This window comes from Dipodomys merriami, unplaced genomic scaffold (assembly GCF_024711535.1).
Source record: "Dipodomys merriami isolate MVZ:Mamm:240054 unplaced genomic scaffold, mDipMer1.0.p SCAF_19, whole genome shotgun sequence".
Classification (NCBI taxonomy): domain Eukaryota; kingdom Metazoa; phylum Chordata; class Mammalia; order Rodentia; family Heteromyidae; genus Dipodomys; species Dipodomys merriami.
In genome coordinates this window covers 8,560,300-8,577,046 of record NW_027203270.1, presented here as the reverse complement: position 1 = coordinate 8,577,046, position 16,747 = coordinate 8,560,300, and the positions used below count along the sequence as shown (strand labels likewise).

At 46.7% G+C, this 16,747-nt stretch overlaps 1 protein-coding gene across 13 annotated transcripts in view; it reads right to left on the bottom strand.

Annotated features, from left to right (window-relative positions):
* Positions 1-512: 512 nt before the first annotated feature.
* Positions 513-16,747, bottom strand: part of Rffl (ring finger and FYVE like domain containing E3 ubiquitin protein ligase) — an 88,947-nt gene continuing 72,712 nt past the window's right edge. For 10 of the 13 annotated variants that reach the window (XM_070027207.1, XM_070027201.1, XM_070027208.1 and 7 more), the window contains 5 exons: positions 12,183-12,590; positions 8,792-8,875; positions 7,773-7,983; positions 6,715-6,738; positions 1,813-4,703 (listed from right to left, as the gene is read on the bottom strand). In XM_070027207.1, coding sequence (XP_069883308.1) covers positions 4,522-4,703; positions 6,715-6,738; positions 7,773-7,983; positions 8,792-8,875; positions 12,183-12,590 — 909 coding nt within the window. In that variant the 3' untranslated portion in view covers positions 1,813-4,521. Of the gene's footprint in view, positions 597-1,812; positions 4,704-6,714; positions 6,739-7,772; positions 7,984-8,791; positions 8,876-12,182; positions 12,591-16,747 lie in introns of those variants that run through there. The other 3 variants (XM_070027202.1, XM_070027203.1, XM_070027214.1) reach the window with 3 other exon arrangements.

The window sequence follows — 16,747 nt, the reverse complement described above, 5'->3', positions numbered from 1 at the left end:
TGATACATTTTAAGAATGAAAAGAAGACAACTTGTGTAAACAAGCACTATGCACAGATGTTTTTGCAGTAATGTCCTTAAGTCTGCACTGTTTAGCAAAGAGCCACCAATGGCTGCCAAATGATGGCTATACAACTAGCACACCTGAGGAGCTGGAGTTCGATATGAACCCAGCTTCAAGTAGTCACTGGTCAACAATGGGCACCGCATGTAGTCTGGCCATTTCAGGTCAGAGGTGTGAAATGTAAGCTGTAACCTTAGGCACGTTGCCTACCATCAGAACATCACATCTTGCATCTTCCTGCAGCATGGCAGGAATGGGCATTGCTCCTAAACCACATAGTGGCTGTCTGTAACCTCAGATAGGTAAAGCAACTGGCACAACCTGACAGTTTATCTAGAGTTGGGGAAATCTGTATGCTAAGATTACAGCCTCAACCTGCACCTGTACCTGTTGTACACTTACTAGGCCAGGAATGACTTCAAGGTCCAGGTGGTGCTGACTCGAGGATCGGTGTTTTTGCTTAGCACCAAAAATCTGTAGGCGTATTTGTCTAGTCCCTCGAGAGACTTGGCCTCTTCAACACTGGAGTAGGCCTGTAAGATATATGGAGCCACACTCAGCTAAGACAGTACTCTGCTGAGGAAGCTGCTTGCTGGCTAAGGAAGCTACTTGCCAGTCAGTTTGGAGGCCAACTTGGGTTGAACTCACACCTACTGTTTAAAACACGGGGGCGGGGGCGGGGTGGGGGTAGGGCACAAGGAAAGATGGGGGTGACTTGAGTTTTTGGGTAGGCACCATTTAGAATAGGCCTAAAGACATTTTTTACATTTTTAGTCTATTCTCTGAGGAGACAAAAGCTGCTTCTTCAAACAGTTGCCTATATAGATTTCCATCAACCTCCCCATGCCAAGCAACTAGCCAGGTAACAACAGAACAAGGCTCTCCCCTCAGGCCCTGTCCTCCAGGTGGCTATCCTAGACCTAGCCCCCCTGTCCTCTCCACTTGCTCATATTCATCCTTCGATCAAGGGGTCTTTCTAGCTGCAGGCTATCTTGGTTGCAGAGCTCAGCTCCTTGGCCTTGCTCTGCCTCACTTGGTGTTAGTTCCAATACATGTTAACACATTTCTTTCTAGTCTGAGGCACATAGACAAAAAAAGTCTATCCAACCCTAAGCAACATCATCTTAAACCTCCCTCCTGAGAAGGCTCGAAGCTTGCTCTGTTCAGCCTTCCTTTACATGCTGCTGACTTGCAACAGGCTAAGGACAGTGCAGTAGCTCTCCCTTGATGAGATTCATTTCTGTCATAGGACAGCTTCCCATGTCCTCTTGTACTCCCACAGGCAGTTACCCTTCCCTTGGGCAGGGAGCATACACAGGCTTGTCCATGAGGCTGAAAGAGCCACAATCCAGCTGTGTAGCAGCTGTATCCATATATATCTTCCAGGGCAACCTGAAAACTGACTAGGTATCCACAGTCCTTTCTAAACCAACAGTCCTTTTTGCCTGCACATACTCAAACTACCTGAATTCACTTGGTGCTTCTTCCCATGTGATCATACAACTCATCCTTTTCTTACTAGCTCCCTTTTGCTAGGCTGTTCCATGGCCTCTGCATACTTCTTGCAATACCTTGGTCTAGTCACAACACTAAGCAGGGATAGCTTGACCAAGGCCACAAGCCTGGCCCAAGCATCTCCAATCTCAAGAGCATATTTGTGTGCCCCTGGTCAGAGTTAGCTATGAATTATCAGTTCTTTTGCCAATAAACCATCGGGCCTCTTGTATCCTCACACCAGTCAGACAAACATCTATATTGAAACTTTATTACAAAATTATAAAGCAGATCTCTGTAACAAAAAATACACATTTGGGGTTGCTTTAACACCCAATTAAGTCTGAGAATCATAAGCCACTTGAAGTAACATTCATATCCAAAAGATTTCAAATTTATATACAACAGATATCGCATACTAATTACTGCTTTTTAGTTTGGATCCAACAATTCCAATCTATTGGAATCAGCTGTCCCAAGTCCTTTAAAACAAGTCTCAACTGAAATCTCAGAGCAACCACAGCAAAAGCCATAAAATAATTGGAAGAATTAGGTGTAATTAAGACCAAGGATCCATGAGAGACAGGAGAGGATTTAAGGATTTTTAAAAATCAGATTTTCTAAATGGACTAAAGACTAACTGGAATGGGATCTTGGAACTCCCAATTTTTATTTGGAGTAATAAAAACCATTACCCTCCCCGCAAACTGCGGTGGTTTGACACCCTTTTTTTTCCCCCAAATTGAAAACTAAATTGAGACTTAAAAAGGCAAGTTCTTTAAATGAGTAAATGTCAGTTCTAATTCTTACAAAGGTTATTAGCCAGCCATCAGTACATTATTTTCAGTTCCTATCTAGGAGTAAGTTAAGGCCTCAGCAGAGAAAACAAGGAGAGATCCAGCGTCTGCCTTGAAGTTATTGCTAAGTCTGAGCTGCACATAGACCTGCTTCACAGTGTACTTAAGAGTAGCTGAGCACATAATTCTTAGCTAAACTGGAGGCACTGTAAACTATAGTACTTATCTGTCCAGCAGAAGGGCTAAAGGTGGAGTCCTTAGAGGGAAATTTGATTCTCCAACACTTCCCAAGGCTACTGCCCAGAATTAGATCATCCAGACTTCCTGTAGGTGTTGAGGTAAGCAGAGTAGGGTTCTGCCCACAACTATCCCTAAAGGTGTTTGGGGTTTGATAGAAAACTTAAGCATTCTAGTGGATCCTCCTTAGGTTTCCTTCTGCCTTCCGCAGTCCTAACAGGCTCTTCTGCACTCATCTCAGTTACAGTGTATGGGAGGGGTAGGGGTCTGTCAAAGCCTGCTCAAGTGTTAAGGGTTTTCATAGTCTGTCCACTGGGAATGGGAGTAAACACAGCTTTTCTGATGGTATATGTTTTGTGCTTTGTTGAGCTTTTCCAGTGAACTATAGAGCCTTCAGCCACTCTGTTCAGTGGTGGTAGAAAGACCCTAAGCATCACCTATTCACGGTTAAAGGGCCTCCAGACCTGCCCCCCAAATCAATCAGCTGAGAAAGGAATGAAATTAGAATTTTTTTTTGGGGGGGGGGTCAGTTGTGGGGCTTGAATTCTGGGCCTGGGCGCTGTCCCTGTGCTCTTCAGCTCAAGGCAAGCACTCTACCACGTGGGCCACGGCACCACTTCTGGTTTTCTGGTGGTTAATTGGAGATAGTTCCACGGACTTTCCTGCCCGGGCTGCCTTTGAACCGTGATCCTCAGATCTCAGTCACCTGAGTAGCTAGGATTATAGGCATGAGCCACACGCACCTGGCTAGGAATTTTTCTTTTTCTTTTCTTTTTTTTTGTCGGTTATGGGGCTTGAACTGCGGGCCTGGGAGCTGTCCCTCAGCTCTTCAACTCAAGTGTAGCACTCTACCACTTGAGCCACAGTGCCACTACAGTTTTCTGAGTGGTTTATTGAAGATAAACCACTTTACTGCCGGGGCTGGCTTTGCACCATGATCCTCAGATCTCAGGCTTCTGAGTAGGATTACAGGCATGAGCCACCAGCACCTGGCTCTGAAATTAGGAATTTCTGGCTGTCTGCTAACAGGCAGAATCTGGTATCATTTAGTATTTTCCAAACCTTTGGCTTTACTGTTTCTCCAGGAAATTCCTCATGGTTAGAGAAAAGCAAAGTTCTGTGCCCAAGTCCCTGCCTAGAGTGAGACCAACATTTTGCCTGTTGGAAAAGGAGGCTTAGAAGGCAAAGCAGCAAGTCACCCAGTGCTTCCTTTCCTCATAATCCTAAATTACAGATAGGGCAAAGTCAGCCCCAAAAGCAGCAGCAGCAGGTGGCTGGACTTCCCGGCAGTTGGGTGCTTCGTTGGTTCCTAAGAGCAGGTCAGGAGTCTGGTGGCTTCCAACACCAGCACTCAAGGAAGTGATGCTTGACAACTGAGGCTTTTCTATAGTACCCCTGTGTCATTTTCACCACCATTAAGTTTACTGATCCAAATTCTGTCCTAAGAACCACTGAAAAGTTCACATTTTTTTTTGGTCCAAAGAAACAAGTGGATTTTAAGCATTGTAGCAAGAGACTTTAAATGTATGTTAAAGCACAGAGACCAGAAATTTAAATCCTAATGTCTGGAAGGGAACCATCTCTAGCAGGACTTCTGATTGGTGAGATAGGAAGGTGTGCTTAGGGAGCTAGTAGGGCACAGGAGGAAGCGTGCCTAGGTTCTCAGAGGGAGGGAAATGTGGTCCAAGCTCTGGAACATCCTCTGTCACTGAAACGGTCTCTTACCCAGGGGATCTGCACCAGTTCCCACTGGCCCAGAGCTCAGCTCATCAAGAGCCATGCCTCCATGGCAAGATAGGTATGCCTAGAGATAACATGGCATCTTTGCAGAATTTCTTCTGATAGTCTGCCTCTACACAAGCTGACCACCCTGAACTCAAGACACCCTGGGCTACATCCTATAAGGCACTGTAGAAGCTGATGCGAACCCTCAGGACCGGAAGACATGCACTGCTCGGATCACATACTGCCGGCAGATGGGACATTCATTCATGCGCTTGCCACACTTGGTACAGGTCACCATGTGGCCACACTCCAGCAGAACACAGTCAATAGGTGAGTCCATGCAGATCTTACATAGGTTCTCCTCCAGGCCAGATGGCACTGCTGCTCCTGCACAAATAGGGCAGAAGGGGACAGAGGGAACTGTCAGTATACAGAGCAAAATGTGGGAGAGAAAGAATACACCCCCAAACCCATACATTTTCCCCCAAATAGAGCTCTTCCAAGAACACTCCCTCAGTAACTAGCTCCAGTTGTTTCTGTAATCCATACCTCCTGCAAGGACTCTGATTTAAAGTACATCATTTTCAGATCAGACTCATGCCAGAACATGAGAACTAAGGCAAAGTCCTCAAAGCTGAAAAACCATTTTCAGACAATTGAGGCTGTAATATACTGAGTGAGTGGTACTTAAGGGACTCATTATCCCCTGAGGCAGAACATGCAAAAAAGATAAAAGTGATTCAAAAAAGTTTAGATATAAACAGAACTATAATGAATGGTTCATTAACAATCACAAGGCTTATCTATAAACATAGTCCCAGTGTAATATAGCCCAGGAACAAGAAGGCCCCTGGTATCCCATAAGCTCAAGGGAAGAGCATGGAAGACGGGCTGCTTCCTCTTCTGTTCCTACAACCATAGACCTTTATTCATAACCCCTGATGCATTATAATTTTGGCTTGCCCACCTATCTCCCCCAGTGGACTTAAGAGCTCCTTAATTTATCATATTCAGTCATTTTCTACAATCATATACTTAACATCTGTTGTATGCTCTGAAGTCAGATATCTTTGAATCCTTGAAACACTGGTCACCTGGTATATATTCTCTAAGTGTCTGGTAACACTCTGAAGATAATAACAATATTTACTCAAAACTGGATATGAACTTACAGGACCTGGGAAATATCCTTATTACTCATTTCCTAGATGAGGCAAGGGGCCAAAGAGTTAAGTGGCTTGCCCAAGGGAACACAGCTGCTGAGATGGTTCATGGCAGGTATGACCTTGGTAGAGACTATCAAGATGGTATTAAATGCCCTGTGCACACTTATTAAGACTCCCATGAATAATTGTTAACTGGCTTGTGCCAATAGAGGGATAAGACAGCACCCTAGTTCAACCACACAGAAAAATCTTCATGTTCAATAGCCTAGCTATCAAGTGTCTCAAAATGCAGCCTAAACCAGACAGCCATAACCAGACCTGGCCACACAGCAGTCCCTTCTACCAGCTGGGAATTCCCCTAATCTGTTGCACCCATTCTTTCTCTTCCTCTTTTTCTGAACTACTCAAAAAGTGAAGAAATACTTCCCCCAGATGGTGAGCTGGCTGTAAATGGGAAATAAAACCTATTTATCTCCTTTGTGGCTATAATCGGGAAGAATTGAAAGTATACAGCTATTAAGATAAACTGGAACAATGTATAGAATTGTAGTTATAACTTAGGGGAGTTATCAATAAACCTTCAACCTCAGAGGGTCAGCAGTCCCTCAGGGAATGAGAGAAGGAAGGCCCCAAGTGAGCATCCTGATCTTGGTATCATGTACCTCCACATGATCACAGAGAATGAAGGAAAGCTCAACTCTGCTCCATTCTGAGTAGGAGACCGTTTCATTAGGGAACAAATTTGAAAAGTCTTCTGGAAAAGTTTTGAAATACTTTGTCGGCTCCAACACTATTGAGAATGATCTTTCTTGGAAAGAAGTCCCAGAAAATGTACAGCCTGTTTTAGAACATTCAGCAGTATGTGCTAGGGACTTAACACTAGTGTGTCCTTAGCACCCAGGTGGGTATACGGCAGCAGAAAGCTAACTACGTAACACCATAGCAGCCACTGTCTCCTAAACAGCTCTGCTGCCGCTTCCTTAGACAGGGCTCTCACCCTATACTACACATGGTTCCTATGCCCCAGCAGCCCCATTGTGCCCATCAGCAGCCTGTGCCACTGCTTCCTTCATGGAGAGATGAAAAGGTCCAAAGTTGTTGAGAAATTGGTTCTGTGAGTTCCTGCATACCCTTCCTCTGGAAACTCATATGCTCACAATTAGATTGTGAACCTCATAGGGCTGAAGGAAAGACAGAACTAAGCCTAAGCCCCTTCACCAACAATTACCTACCATTTTGGTCTTCAGCACCACCCACTGAAAAGGAAAGAAAGATGCATGAATGTGTGACAGGGTGATGACATAGGAGAGTAGCCGCCTGCTACCAGCCATTTCTGCTGGGATCTGGGCGTGGCTAGACTCTGGATAGACACTGTGCTCTCTCTTGCTCTACATGCTGAGGACTCACATGGAGCACCTGTGCTACATCTGCTCTGCTCTTTTAAAAAGCCAGTTCCCTGGTCTGCACACACAAAACTGCCAGCTGCAAGGGCACTGAAGACTCCTTTCCCACTGCCATGGAAGCCAGCATTAAAATCAAGGAAGAATGGAAAATCTGGCTGTTTTAGTGAGTCCAGGATTCTGAATAAAATTCCCACTTACAGTCAATACTGTTCCTCAGGTCCTTACAACTCTAGGGAGATTCCTCAGACAACCCCAAAGGGAAGACTGAGACTCTGGCAGCAGGTTTCAGTCTATAGGAGTATTGTAATGTAAGTGGTCAAGAACCTACGTAGCAAGCACAAGACCCTTAGTTCAAACCCCACCACTGTACCACCACCTCAAAAAAAAAATACCATGATCAGTAATGAGGACATAGTCTAAAGCATTTCTTGCCAAACCCCAGACACAGATATTATTCTGGCCATCTCATAAAAACGGTAACATGTAAGATGCCTTGGGAAATGAAGGTAGAGCCCAGGTACAGGCAGAACAGATACTTCCTCCATGCACCAGGACTCACTTTTCAGTCTCCCGAGTTTAGAATTAAGTTCTGTTAGTGAGTGGAGGATAGAAGGGCCCTGAATGTAGACCTGGAAATTCTCAGTTCAAATCTGGGCTCCACAGGGCTATGCTGCTGAAGCTTACTGCATGGGCAGCTCGGAGGAGTAAATGCCTAGCCCAGTCTTGGTATTTAGCCCTAAGAGGCAGATTGTTAGATGGTGCAAATACAATTGACTGCTCCCACTGCTAAGTACAAGACTGACTGTAGTCAATGTCATCTCATTTGGAATGACAGCAGACGCTCCAGAGCTCTGTGCAGCTGCCACCTGGACAGCCTCGCCCCTCACCCAGGTGTTGCAGTCCTTTCTGATCCTTGTACAGCCGAGTCACTCTCTCCATCAGTTCCCACTTCTCACAGCAGCCCTTGTAGTTGACGAAGTTGCGAGCCAGGATCTCTTTCAGCTGCCGGACCGTCAGGCCTTCGATATCTTCCAGGTGTGTCAGGTCAGACAGAGAGGCCCTCCGGCCTGGGACAAAACCATCCTCTGAGTCAATGGACTGTAATGGCAAAGACATGATTAGGGGTTTCAGCTCTTGGGCACCCTTAACCTGTCTCCAAAGACCCCAAAACATCCATCACACCTCAAGAAGAGAGAATAGAGACAGAGTGGCATGATGCTTGACATTGCAAAAAAGACTGATCTTTTCTTGACCTACCGTTTGCTGCTGAAGCAGAAACACTGGTTGGGCCCTATGTAGGAATCCTCACTCCTCTACTAAAAACTAAGTAATACAATTTGGCAAGTTGCTTCCCTCTTTTAAGCCTGTCCGCCCCTCCATGAAGGAAAGCAGTCCAACCACACGGACTTCCTGTAAAGATTAAGGGTGAGAGCACAGCAGCCAGCAGGTATGGAGCTGGCCCTTCCTATTTGGGAGAGTTTGCACCTCTCCCTGGCAGATGTTCCTCCATACACTGTCCCACCATCCTTCATGGTCCTAGTGGCTGTTCTAGGCCCTGCCTGAGACCTAAACCTGTCTCATCTGGCCCCCTTCCCTTCACAAGGCTACTGCTGTCCTAGAAGCAGAAGACAAGCACAAGATTTTCACAGCTGCACCAGAGCCTGCCCACTGCAGCTCTCAAGACTGGGTTAAGAGGCTCCCCAGGTCCACCTGGCAACCTCACACCTGCTCACACAGAGGACAGCACTCAAGGTTAAATTGGAATGCTGGCACAAAGTCCCCAGAAAAGGGGATTCCCAAATTGTTACCACAGCCTGGGTTCTCTGTCCGCCTGAGTCTGCAAAGGCATAGGAACACTCCAAGCAAAGAACAAAGACAAAGGCCCAGACCTGAGCAGAGGCCCCACCTGGGTCTCATCCTCAGCAGGTGTTCTGGCTGTGCTCTGCAGGTAGACGGGATCCTCGTGGTCCTGAGACACATGGCCATTGGCCTGTGGGAAGAGAAAGGTGCCATCACATCTATAGAGATGCTTCAATGATTTGCATGGCATGGGCCTCTCTCAGCTCACATATAAAGTCCATACCCATCTCCCACAACTGGAGGCAGCCCAAAAGCATCACAAACACCTACTCTAATACCACTATCAGGTTCAAATAATATAAACAGATTTCAGAGGATACACAGCTAGCTGCCTCAAAATAAAAGTCCACTAACTCTGGTGACCAACAGACTGGCCTTAGCTGTCACCCACTGTCAGTGTGTCCTCAGCTTGAACTTTTGGGGTAAAAGGACAATAGCTGCCGGGCGCTGGTGGCTCACGCCTGTAATCCTAGCTACTCAGGAGGCTGAGATCTGAGGATCGCGGTTCAAAGCCAGCCCGGGCAGGAGAGACTGTGAGACTCCTATCTCCAATAAACCACCAGAAAACCGGAAGTGGCGCTGTAGCTCAAGTGGTAGAGCGCTCGCCTTGAGCTGAAGAGCTGAGGGACAGCGCCCAGGCCCAGAGTTCAAGCCCCACGACCGACAAAAAAAAAAAAAAAGGACAATAGCTGTGGCTATCGCACTGCTGGACTGCTCTCTATCATCATGTTTGTTTCCACCACAGACTCCAAAGTGTCCTCTCTACAACTTCTACTCACTGCCCCTGTTCTGTCCCCTCAGACCAATGGCCGTGGGTTTTCCAAACAGCTTCTACCATGTTCTCCTCCTCAAGCTTCATGTTCCCTGGCTCCTCACCCAACTCCAAGGGGACAGTTTCCAGACCCTCACCTTAGTCCCGCTCCAGCCTGGTCACTACTCTAATCAGCACAGCATATCCTAAGAACTGTCTGGAAACCTAGTTCCATTTTGTCATCATAATTTAAGAATCTGTGCCTAAGACCACAGAACATACATGTCTCAGCTTGAGGAGTTCCACTCTGCTCAGGCTTCTAGCTTCTCAAAAGGACCCTGCTGGGTGCCCCTTTATGAGTTTCTGCCTTGTAAGCTTCTAGTCTCACCACCATTTATCCACAGAGCCCTAACTTGTGCACCTGAGTTCACAGACCTTCCCACCAGACCTTTACTGGCGTGCCAGTAAAGAGACCTGTGGGCTCTAGCCCTCATCAAGAAAGCCAAACAACTACAATGGAAATGAAACCCCAAAGGGCAACATGATGGCAAAAAATGAACGTGTGTATGGATGCATCTGAGAAAGTGTCTCCTCCATCACTAGTTCTCTCTTAGCTTTGGGCAGATGTGGTGATGCCCACTATCTCCTTGCTGTCCCCTTAGAGTCAGTTCAGAAGCTAGGCTGTGTCTGAGTAGATAGTTTTTCCCTAGAGAAAGAAACTGCATGCTATAAAAGCATGCTCTTGCTTCCCAACTAGCCCATAGCTACATCAAAACCCACTGTATTCTGTACTCTGGTATGTTCGCTGAACACACTTCCTTAACAACTGTTGCTAGGGCATTAAAGGTAAAGGGCAGAACCCTAGTGCAATAAGCATTGAGCTGCTTTGGACTTAACAGACACCTTGCACCAGTTACCTAACTTCCCTATGCCTGTTTTTTCTGCTTGCAAAAAAATGTAGATCTCACCAGAATAGAAGAAGTGGGTTAATGCAAAGATCCTCTGAAAACCACAAAGGAAAGAACTCACTAATCTCTAGTATATACTGTGACCTGTAGGTGCAAGCTAGAAATTTCTGGTTAATGACAAGAATTTATCATCTCTTGTTGAAAAGTCTACCTGAAGATTTTGTAGGGAAAAATGATTTTGAGTTCCTTTCCTGGTTCCCCATAGGCAGAGAAGTGATCCAAAAACCAAGCCAAAAGAGGGATGTGTATAGAACAAGAGATGAAACCTAAGAGCTAGAGCTTAGGAAAGTGTGAAGGCCCAGCTGGGGAGAAAATCATGCTCAAGTCAACTAGGGGGTTAAATGGCTTCTCCCAGTTAAGTTATGCCATCACGCTGGCCTTTATGCCTCAGAGTGCCTGTCAAGAGCTGAACTGGGCCCAGTCCTGGCAAAGAAAGTGATCATAAACAAGAGCCTCAGCTGTCCACGCCATGTGTGGGGACAGACAACATGAGCACTTTTGTCAGCCCTGAGCAGCTCCCAACTCTTCAAACATATTGCAGTGTTCATGGCTTTCCTCCTTCCAAGCAAGATCAAAAGTCCTATTTGCCAAGCAATGGTGGCTCATGCCTGTAATCCTAACTACTCAGGAGGCTGAGATCTGAGGATCACGGTTCAAAGCCAGCCTGGGCAGGAAAGTCCATGAGACTCTTATCTCCAATAAACCACTAGAAAACTGGAAGTGGTGCTGTGGCTCAAGCAGTAGAGCTCTTGCCTTGAGCTGAAAAGTGCAGTGACAGCATCCAAGTCCAGAGTTCAAGCCCCACAACCGACCAAAAAAAAAAAAAAAAGCCCCATTTCACTGGAGTAAGCTCCAAGTTTGCCCTAGGTGACCAAGGGTCAGTGACAAAGATGGATGTGGGGCTAGGAATGTAAATCAGTGATGGAGTGTTTGCCTAGCATGAATGAGGAGGGTTAGATACCAAATGCAAAAGGCAGGAAGGATTTGGAGTCCCAATCTTCTAGCCTTGATTCATGTCCCATCCTTGTCCAACTCCTATACACAGATGGCAGTTAGGTGTTGCTTAGATCTGTGTGACACCACCACTCCTGACCTCACCCAGGAGCGCCTCTATGTGGTTACACCTGGGCTGTCTGAGGACAAAGACGGTGTGTTACTGCTGTGCTCCCATGCTTGAGTTGGCAGTGGTCAGTGCACTGCTCTAATCTTACCTTTTCCAGGCCTCCTGGGGCTACAAGCAGCTTAGAGTTTAACATGTACAGCCAGCCCCTGCTGCTTTCACAGTGACCAGAAGGGCATCAGGGTCCTGTCACAGCACGCCCCTCCCCCCCCCCCCCCCCCCCGGCATTGTCCTCTATTCCTATGTACCTTATTACCAAGCATCCCAATCCAGTTAAAGACAACTGGACCAATGGGAGTTAGGCACAAATTTGAACAGAGCTAAATTTGAAGTTGATGGTGAGCACTTTCAAAACGTTTCTAACCGATAACTTTTGTTTTAATGTTTAAAACATGGAAGTATTAACCAACAAGACTCAAATACATAGTAGAAAGCATATTCTCTCTGAAGAAAGCAAGGCAGGAGCCTGACATCAGGAAAGATCCTGCATTTGCAGGCAGAAGAGACTTCACCTCACACCAACTCCCACAATGTTGCAAGAGTGAAAACGGGCCCTTCGGCCTGCACTGGGGTGCAGGGACTGCACGTGGACCCATACCTGGTTTTCCTGAGCCTGGGCTTGGGGACCAGAGGTGGCCTGTGTAGGTGAAGAAGGGAGGCTGGGTGAGGTAGCTGGTACAGTGCTGGTGTGAGGCTGGTTCAGGAAAGCCTGCTGCTCGGGAAAGTCTGGGGCCAAGGTGGGAGCACGAGTCCTGTCCTCCTCAGAGATTATAGGCTGCTGGCCCAGCACCAAGAACACCAGCTCTTCTTTCTCCCGGCACATTTCAGTGGAGATATCGTGGAGGCTGAGGTAGTCCCTGAGGTCCTTCACCTTCATCTTCATGAGCTCCTCCCGCTGAAAGGATGTGGCTCGAAACCGTTGGCAGAGAAGGCAGAGGCGGGGCCCATTCCCCTCCTGGCTCGAACAGGTCATGCAGAAATTTTTCTTACAGTCCAAGCAGGTCTGCTGCTTAGAGCAAGAAGTAGAGGAAAGCAGTCAGCCTGAGAACAAGCCAGAGCAAGATAGAGCGACAGGACTGCCACATCGGGCACTCACCTTACTAGGTTTTTCCTGAATCCAAGGATACCAGCTACTCTGCAGATTTCAGACTTCGTGCCTGTAACTGTGTGTCCATGTACAGAACACTTGAAATTCATAATTTAAGGCTTACTTAATAAAGAGAATTAAGTTAGTAACTACTACTATTACCAGCTTGGCATCAAAATGCTCTGCATTTTTCTTATGTCTCCCTCAACTTCTTGTAGTAGCATACTTTGGAATCAGCCTCCCTGTCTGTAAAGTGGACTGGTAACAGTACTTACCTCAGAGGGTTGCTGAGAGAAAAAGAATTCATTGAAAATTAACTGACAGAGCCGGGTGCCAGTGGCTCACACCTGTAATCCTAGCTACTCAGGAGGCTGAGATCTGAGGATCACAGTTCAAAGCCAGCCTGGGCAAGGAAAGTCCATAAGACTCTTATCTCCAATAAGCACTAGAAAAAACCGGAAGTGGCACTGTGGCTCAAATGGTAGAGCACTTGCTTTGAGCTGAAGAGCTGAGGGATAGCGCCCAACCCAGAGTTCAAGCCCTACAACCAACGAAAAGAAAAGAAAATTAACTGACACACAGTGAATCCTCAGTGTTAGCTGTCTTAAAGTTGAAGCTAAGAATCAGGATCCAAACCCTAAACTCTCATTCTTCTTGCGTTAGTGCTGAGGAAAGCAAGCAAATGTATGACAATTACAGTTTTTGTCTGTTCTTTTGTATATGTGTGGTGCTAGAATTTAAACCCAGGGTCTTGTAAATGCTAAACAAGCACTCTACCACTGAGCTGTATATCCCCCAACCCCTGCTATGTGGCTTCAATTGGCCTTGAAATTCATATGCAATCCAGATTGGTCTCAAACTCCCAGTTCTTCTCCTTCTGCCTGGCTTTTATAGGGATTATAGGCCTGGGTTGTTAATATTCAGTTTAATGAGGGGCTACTTCGTGTTAAAAGTATGCCTGGCTTGTCATTTCTTTCCCTAAGCACCCTGGCATTAGTGTTCTTCCCAGGTTCACAGAGGAAACATCCAGAGATGAGGGAGATCAAGTACTACATTTAAGGTCAGGCAATAATGCCAGAGCTGGAACTCACACAGAATGTCTGAGTGTGCTGCCCCACAATCACAGTCTTCCCTCCTGACCATGCTGCCTCATGCAGAACCATGAAGGCAGCCAGCAGGGCTGAATTGGGAGCCTGACTTTCTAGCTTCCAAGCCAGTATCCTGTCCACAGAGGTTGATACCAGGCTCTCCTACTCCAGCAAGTGCTGGGAAGTATGTGGTGCATAGGGCATTAGCAAAATAAATATTTACACAGTACAAGAGGGCGCCCTGCTCTCCTCTGTGAAAGCACACAGTGTCTCAGTTAAGCGACAAGTGCGCCTGACCAGCAAGCTGGCACTGCCTGGCAGCAGCCACTCCCACAGTCACAGACAGCACACCAAGATTGCACAACCCACAGCCTGCCCACGAACAGTGACATCTGGCTGAGTGCAGTTCCAACCAGTGGCAGGTCACCCTCCCAAGGAAGATAATTCCTGAGCACCTGGGATTGTCCTCAAGGGCACCCTCCCTGATCCTCTAAAGAAGTTGGAAGCTTTTCACGCTGCAGTGACTTAAGTACTGACCTACATGTTTCTTCTCCCTCCTTTCTAAATATGGAAAGCTGTTCGAGCTATAAAAGAATGCCCCAGAGACTTAGGTTCTCATAGGCAAGACCACAGAAGCCTGGTGGGGGCCGCAGGGGAAGTGTGCAAAGTCAAGATAGTTCTGGTCAGAACTTGTCTATGTGTCACTCACACAGGGGAGTACATGCTTCTCATCCAGTGTAGGTTATTACAGCTTAGAAAGCATTGTGAAGGGCACACAAAGCCCCCTTTTCTCCTCCCAGCTGTAACCAGACTGTAGCTGTACGGACTTGACGGCAAAAGGATTTGCAGCTGTGCCAGCACCAGAAGGCTCGGCAGGCAGCAACCACACACGTGGAAATGGGTGTTTGGAGTTCATTCATATGAAAATCTTTCCTGTGGGGAGTGTGTTTGAGATAGCTAGCAGTGAAGTGAAGAGGCCTCATAAAGCTGTGGTCCTAGCATGGAACATTACTTAAGTCAAGGCAGTCTGACAAGACCTAGCTTGGCCCAATTATAAAGTTAGCATTGCTCAATTGGTCAAATCCAAACCACTCTTTTCAGAGAGAGAGAGAGAGAGAGACAGAGAGAGAGTGGTGTGTGTGTGTGTGTGTGTGTGTGTGTGTGTGTGTGTGTGTGTGTCTTGTTGGATGTGAGGTCAAAATGGAAAAACAGCCACACTGATGGCTCCTGCCTATATCCTTGTTACTCAAGAGGCTGAGTTCTGAGGACCATGATTTGAAGCCAGCCCAGGGAGGAAAGTCCTTAAGACTCTCATCTCCAGTTAACCATCATAAAAAAATCTTAAGCTGGGCACTGGTGATTCATACCTGTAATCCTAACTACTCAGGAGGCTGAGATCTGAGGATCATGGTTCAAAGGCAGCCCAGGCAGGAAAGGCTATGGTGAAATTCTCATCTCCAATAAACCACCAGAAAACTGGAAGTGGCACTGTGGCTCAAGTGGTAGAGCACTCACCTTGAGCTGACAGCACTCAGGCCCAGAGTTCAAGGCCCACAACCAACAACAACAACAAAAAATCTTAAAAGTGGAGGTATAGCTCAAGTGGTAGAGTGATAGCCTGGAGCAAAAAGAAAAAGCCAAAGGGCAACACCCAAGTCCTGAGTTCAAGCCCCAGTACTAGCGCACAAATACATACACACATGCACATGTGCACAAACACACACACACATAAACACACACACATACATACATGACGCAATACAACTAACCAGCTTCTGTGTGCCCCTGCCCACAGGGACTGTGAAGTAAGCAAGCCTCTGAGACATACCCTAAAGAAGTAGCATAGGGCTTGAGGCTAAAAAGCCCCTCATGCAGTGGCAAGAGGAAAAAAAGGAAAGAGGAAAACCATTAGCAAATGGGGCAGAACAAGCAAAGGAAATGCACCAAAGGCATCAGACCAAGAAGACAGGCAAGAAAGATGAATTAGAGAGCCACGTGCCTGCGGAGATGCCCAGATGTTCTCAAACACTGACATCCAGCCAAAGCTGACAGTGGTTCCTCAAGGATGCACAACTCCTCAGGGACTCAGTGTGGGGCGCTTCACTGGCTCCCCTTGATCCAGCAGAAATTACTTTCCCATGGCAGCCTGGCCTATGTGCTCTAGCACTGCTAAGGTCCACCTTAAGGAAAGAGACCTTAGCAGGACTCTTGCCTGCCAGTCTTAAGGATTTTTATATACACCTCAGCAGAAAGCGGACACTCATAGAAAGGTGACAGTCATGTTTTATTCTCTTGCGCCTCAGTTATCTTTCCATTCTGAGAACTGAATACCACACTCAGGCAGGCACAACCTCCCCACCCTTCGCAAACTGGCCCAACTAAAGAGGCTGGCTGCCAGAGCCCCTCCCAGACCCTCAGGGTCACTGCTTCAAGATAGGTAGAGAGCCAGTACAGATGAGGTTTCTGCAAAACTGCAGCTTGCCCACTTCTCTCCAACACTGGAAACTTGTGGAATGAGGGAGATACAAGCTTACTTTATTCGCTCTGGAATTCCTTAGCATTATCTATGCAGTCCACCCAATGAGCATGTAGAAAACAGTGACCACAATGGAGAAGAATCAACAGTAGGACACATGTGATCAGTTCATTTCAACCACTTGTAGAAAAGACAGCTTAAAAGCTTCTGGCTGTGAAATGCCAAACCCTCAAGAATACTGATCCACTTAAGCATGAAATTACAAATGAGTACTACTTGTCCAAGAAAACATCCTTCGTATTCACAAAATTCATGTGATTGTACAAAATCAATGCATACTTTTGGGGGGGGCATTGTACCAATAACCATCTCTCAGCCTCAAAATTGGATTTGTCTAACCTCATAAAGCTTTCTTTATTTGGCAGCTGTTCTCTGGTCTCATGGTTGGTGCTGCTGCCCCAACCTCCTTGGCTGGATCAGAGAAGGCCTCCTTCACCCCATTCTCCCTATCT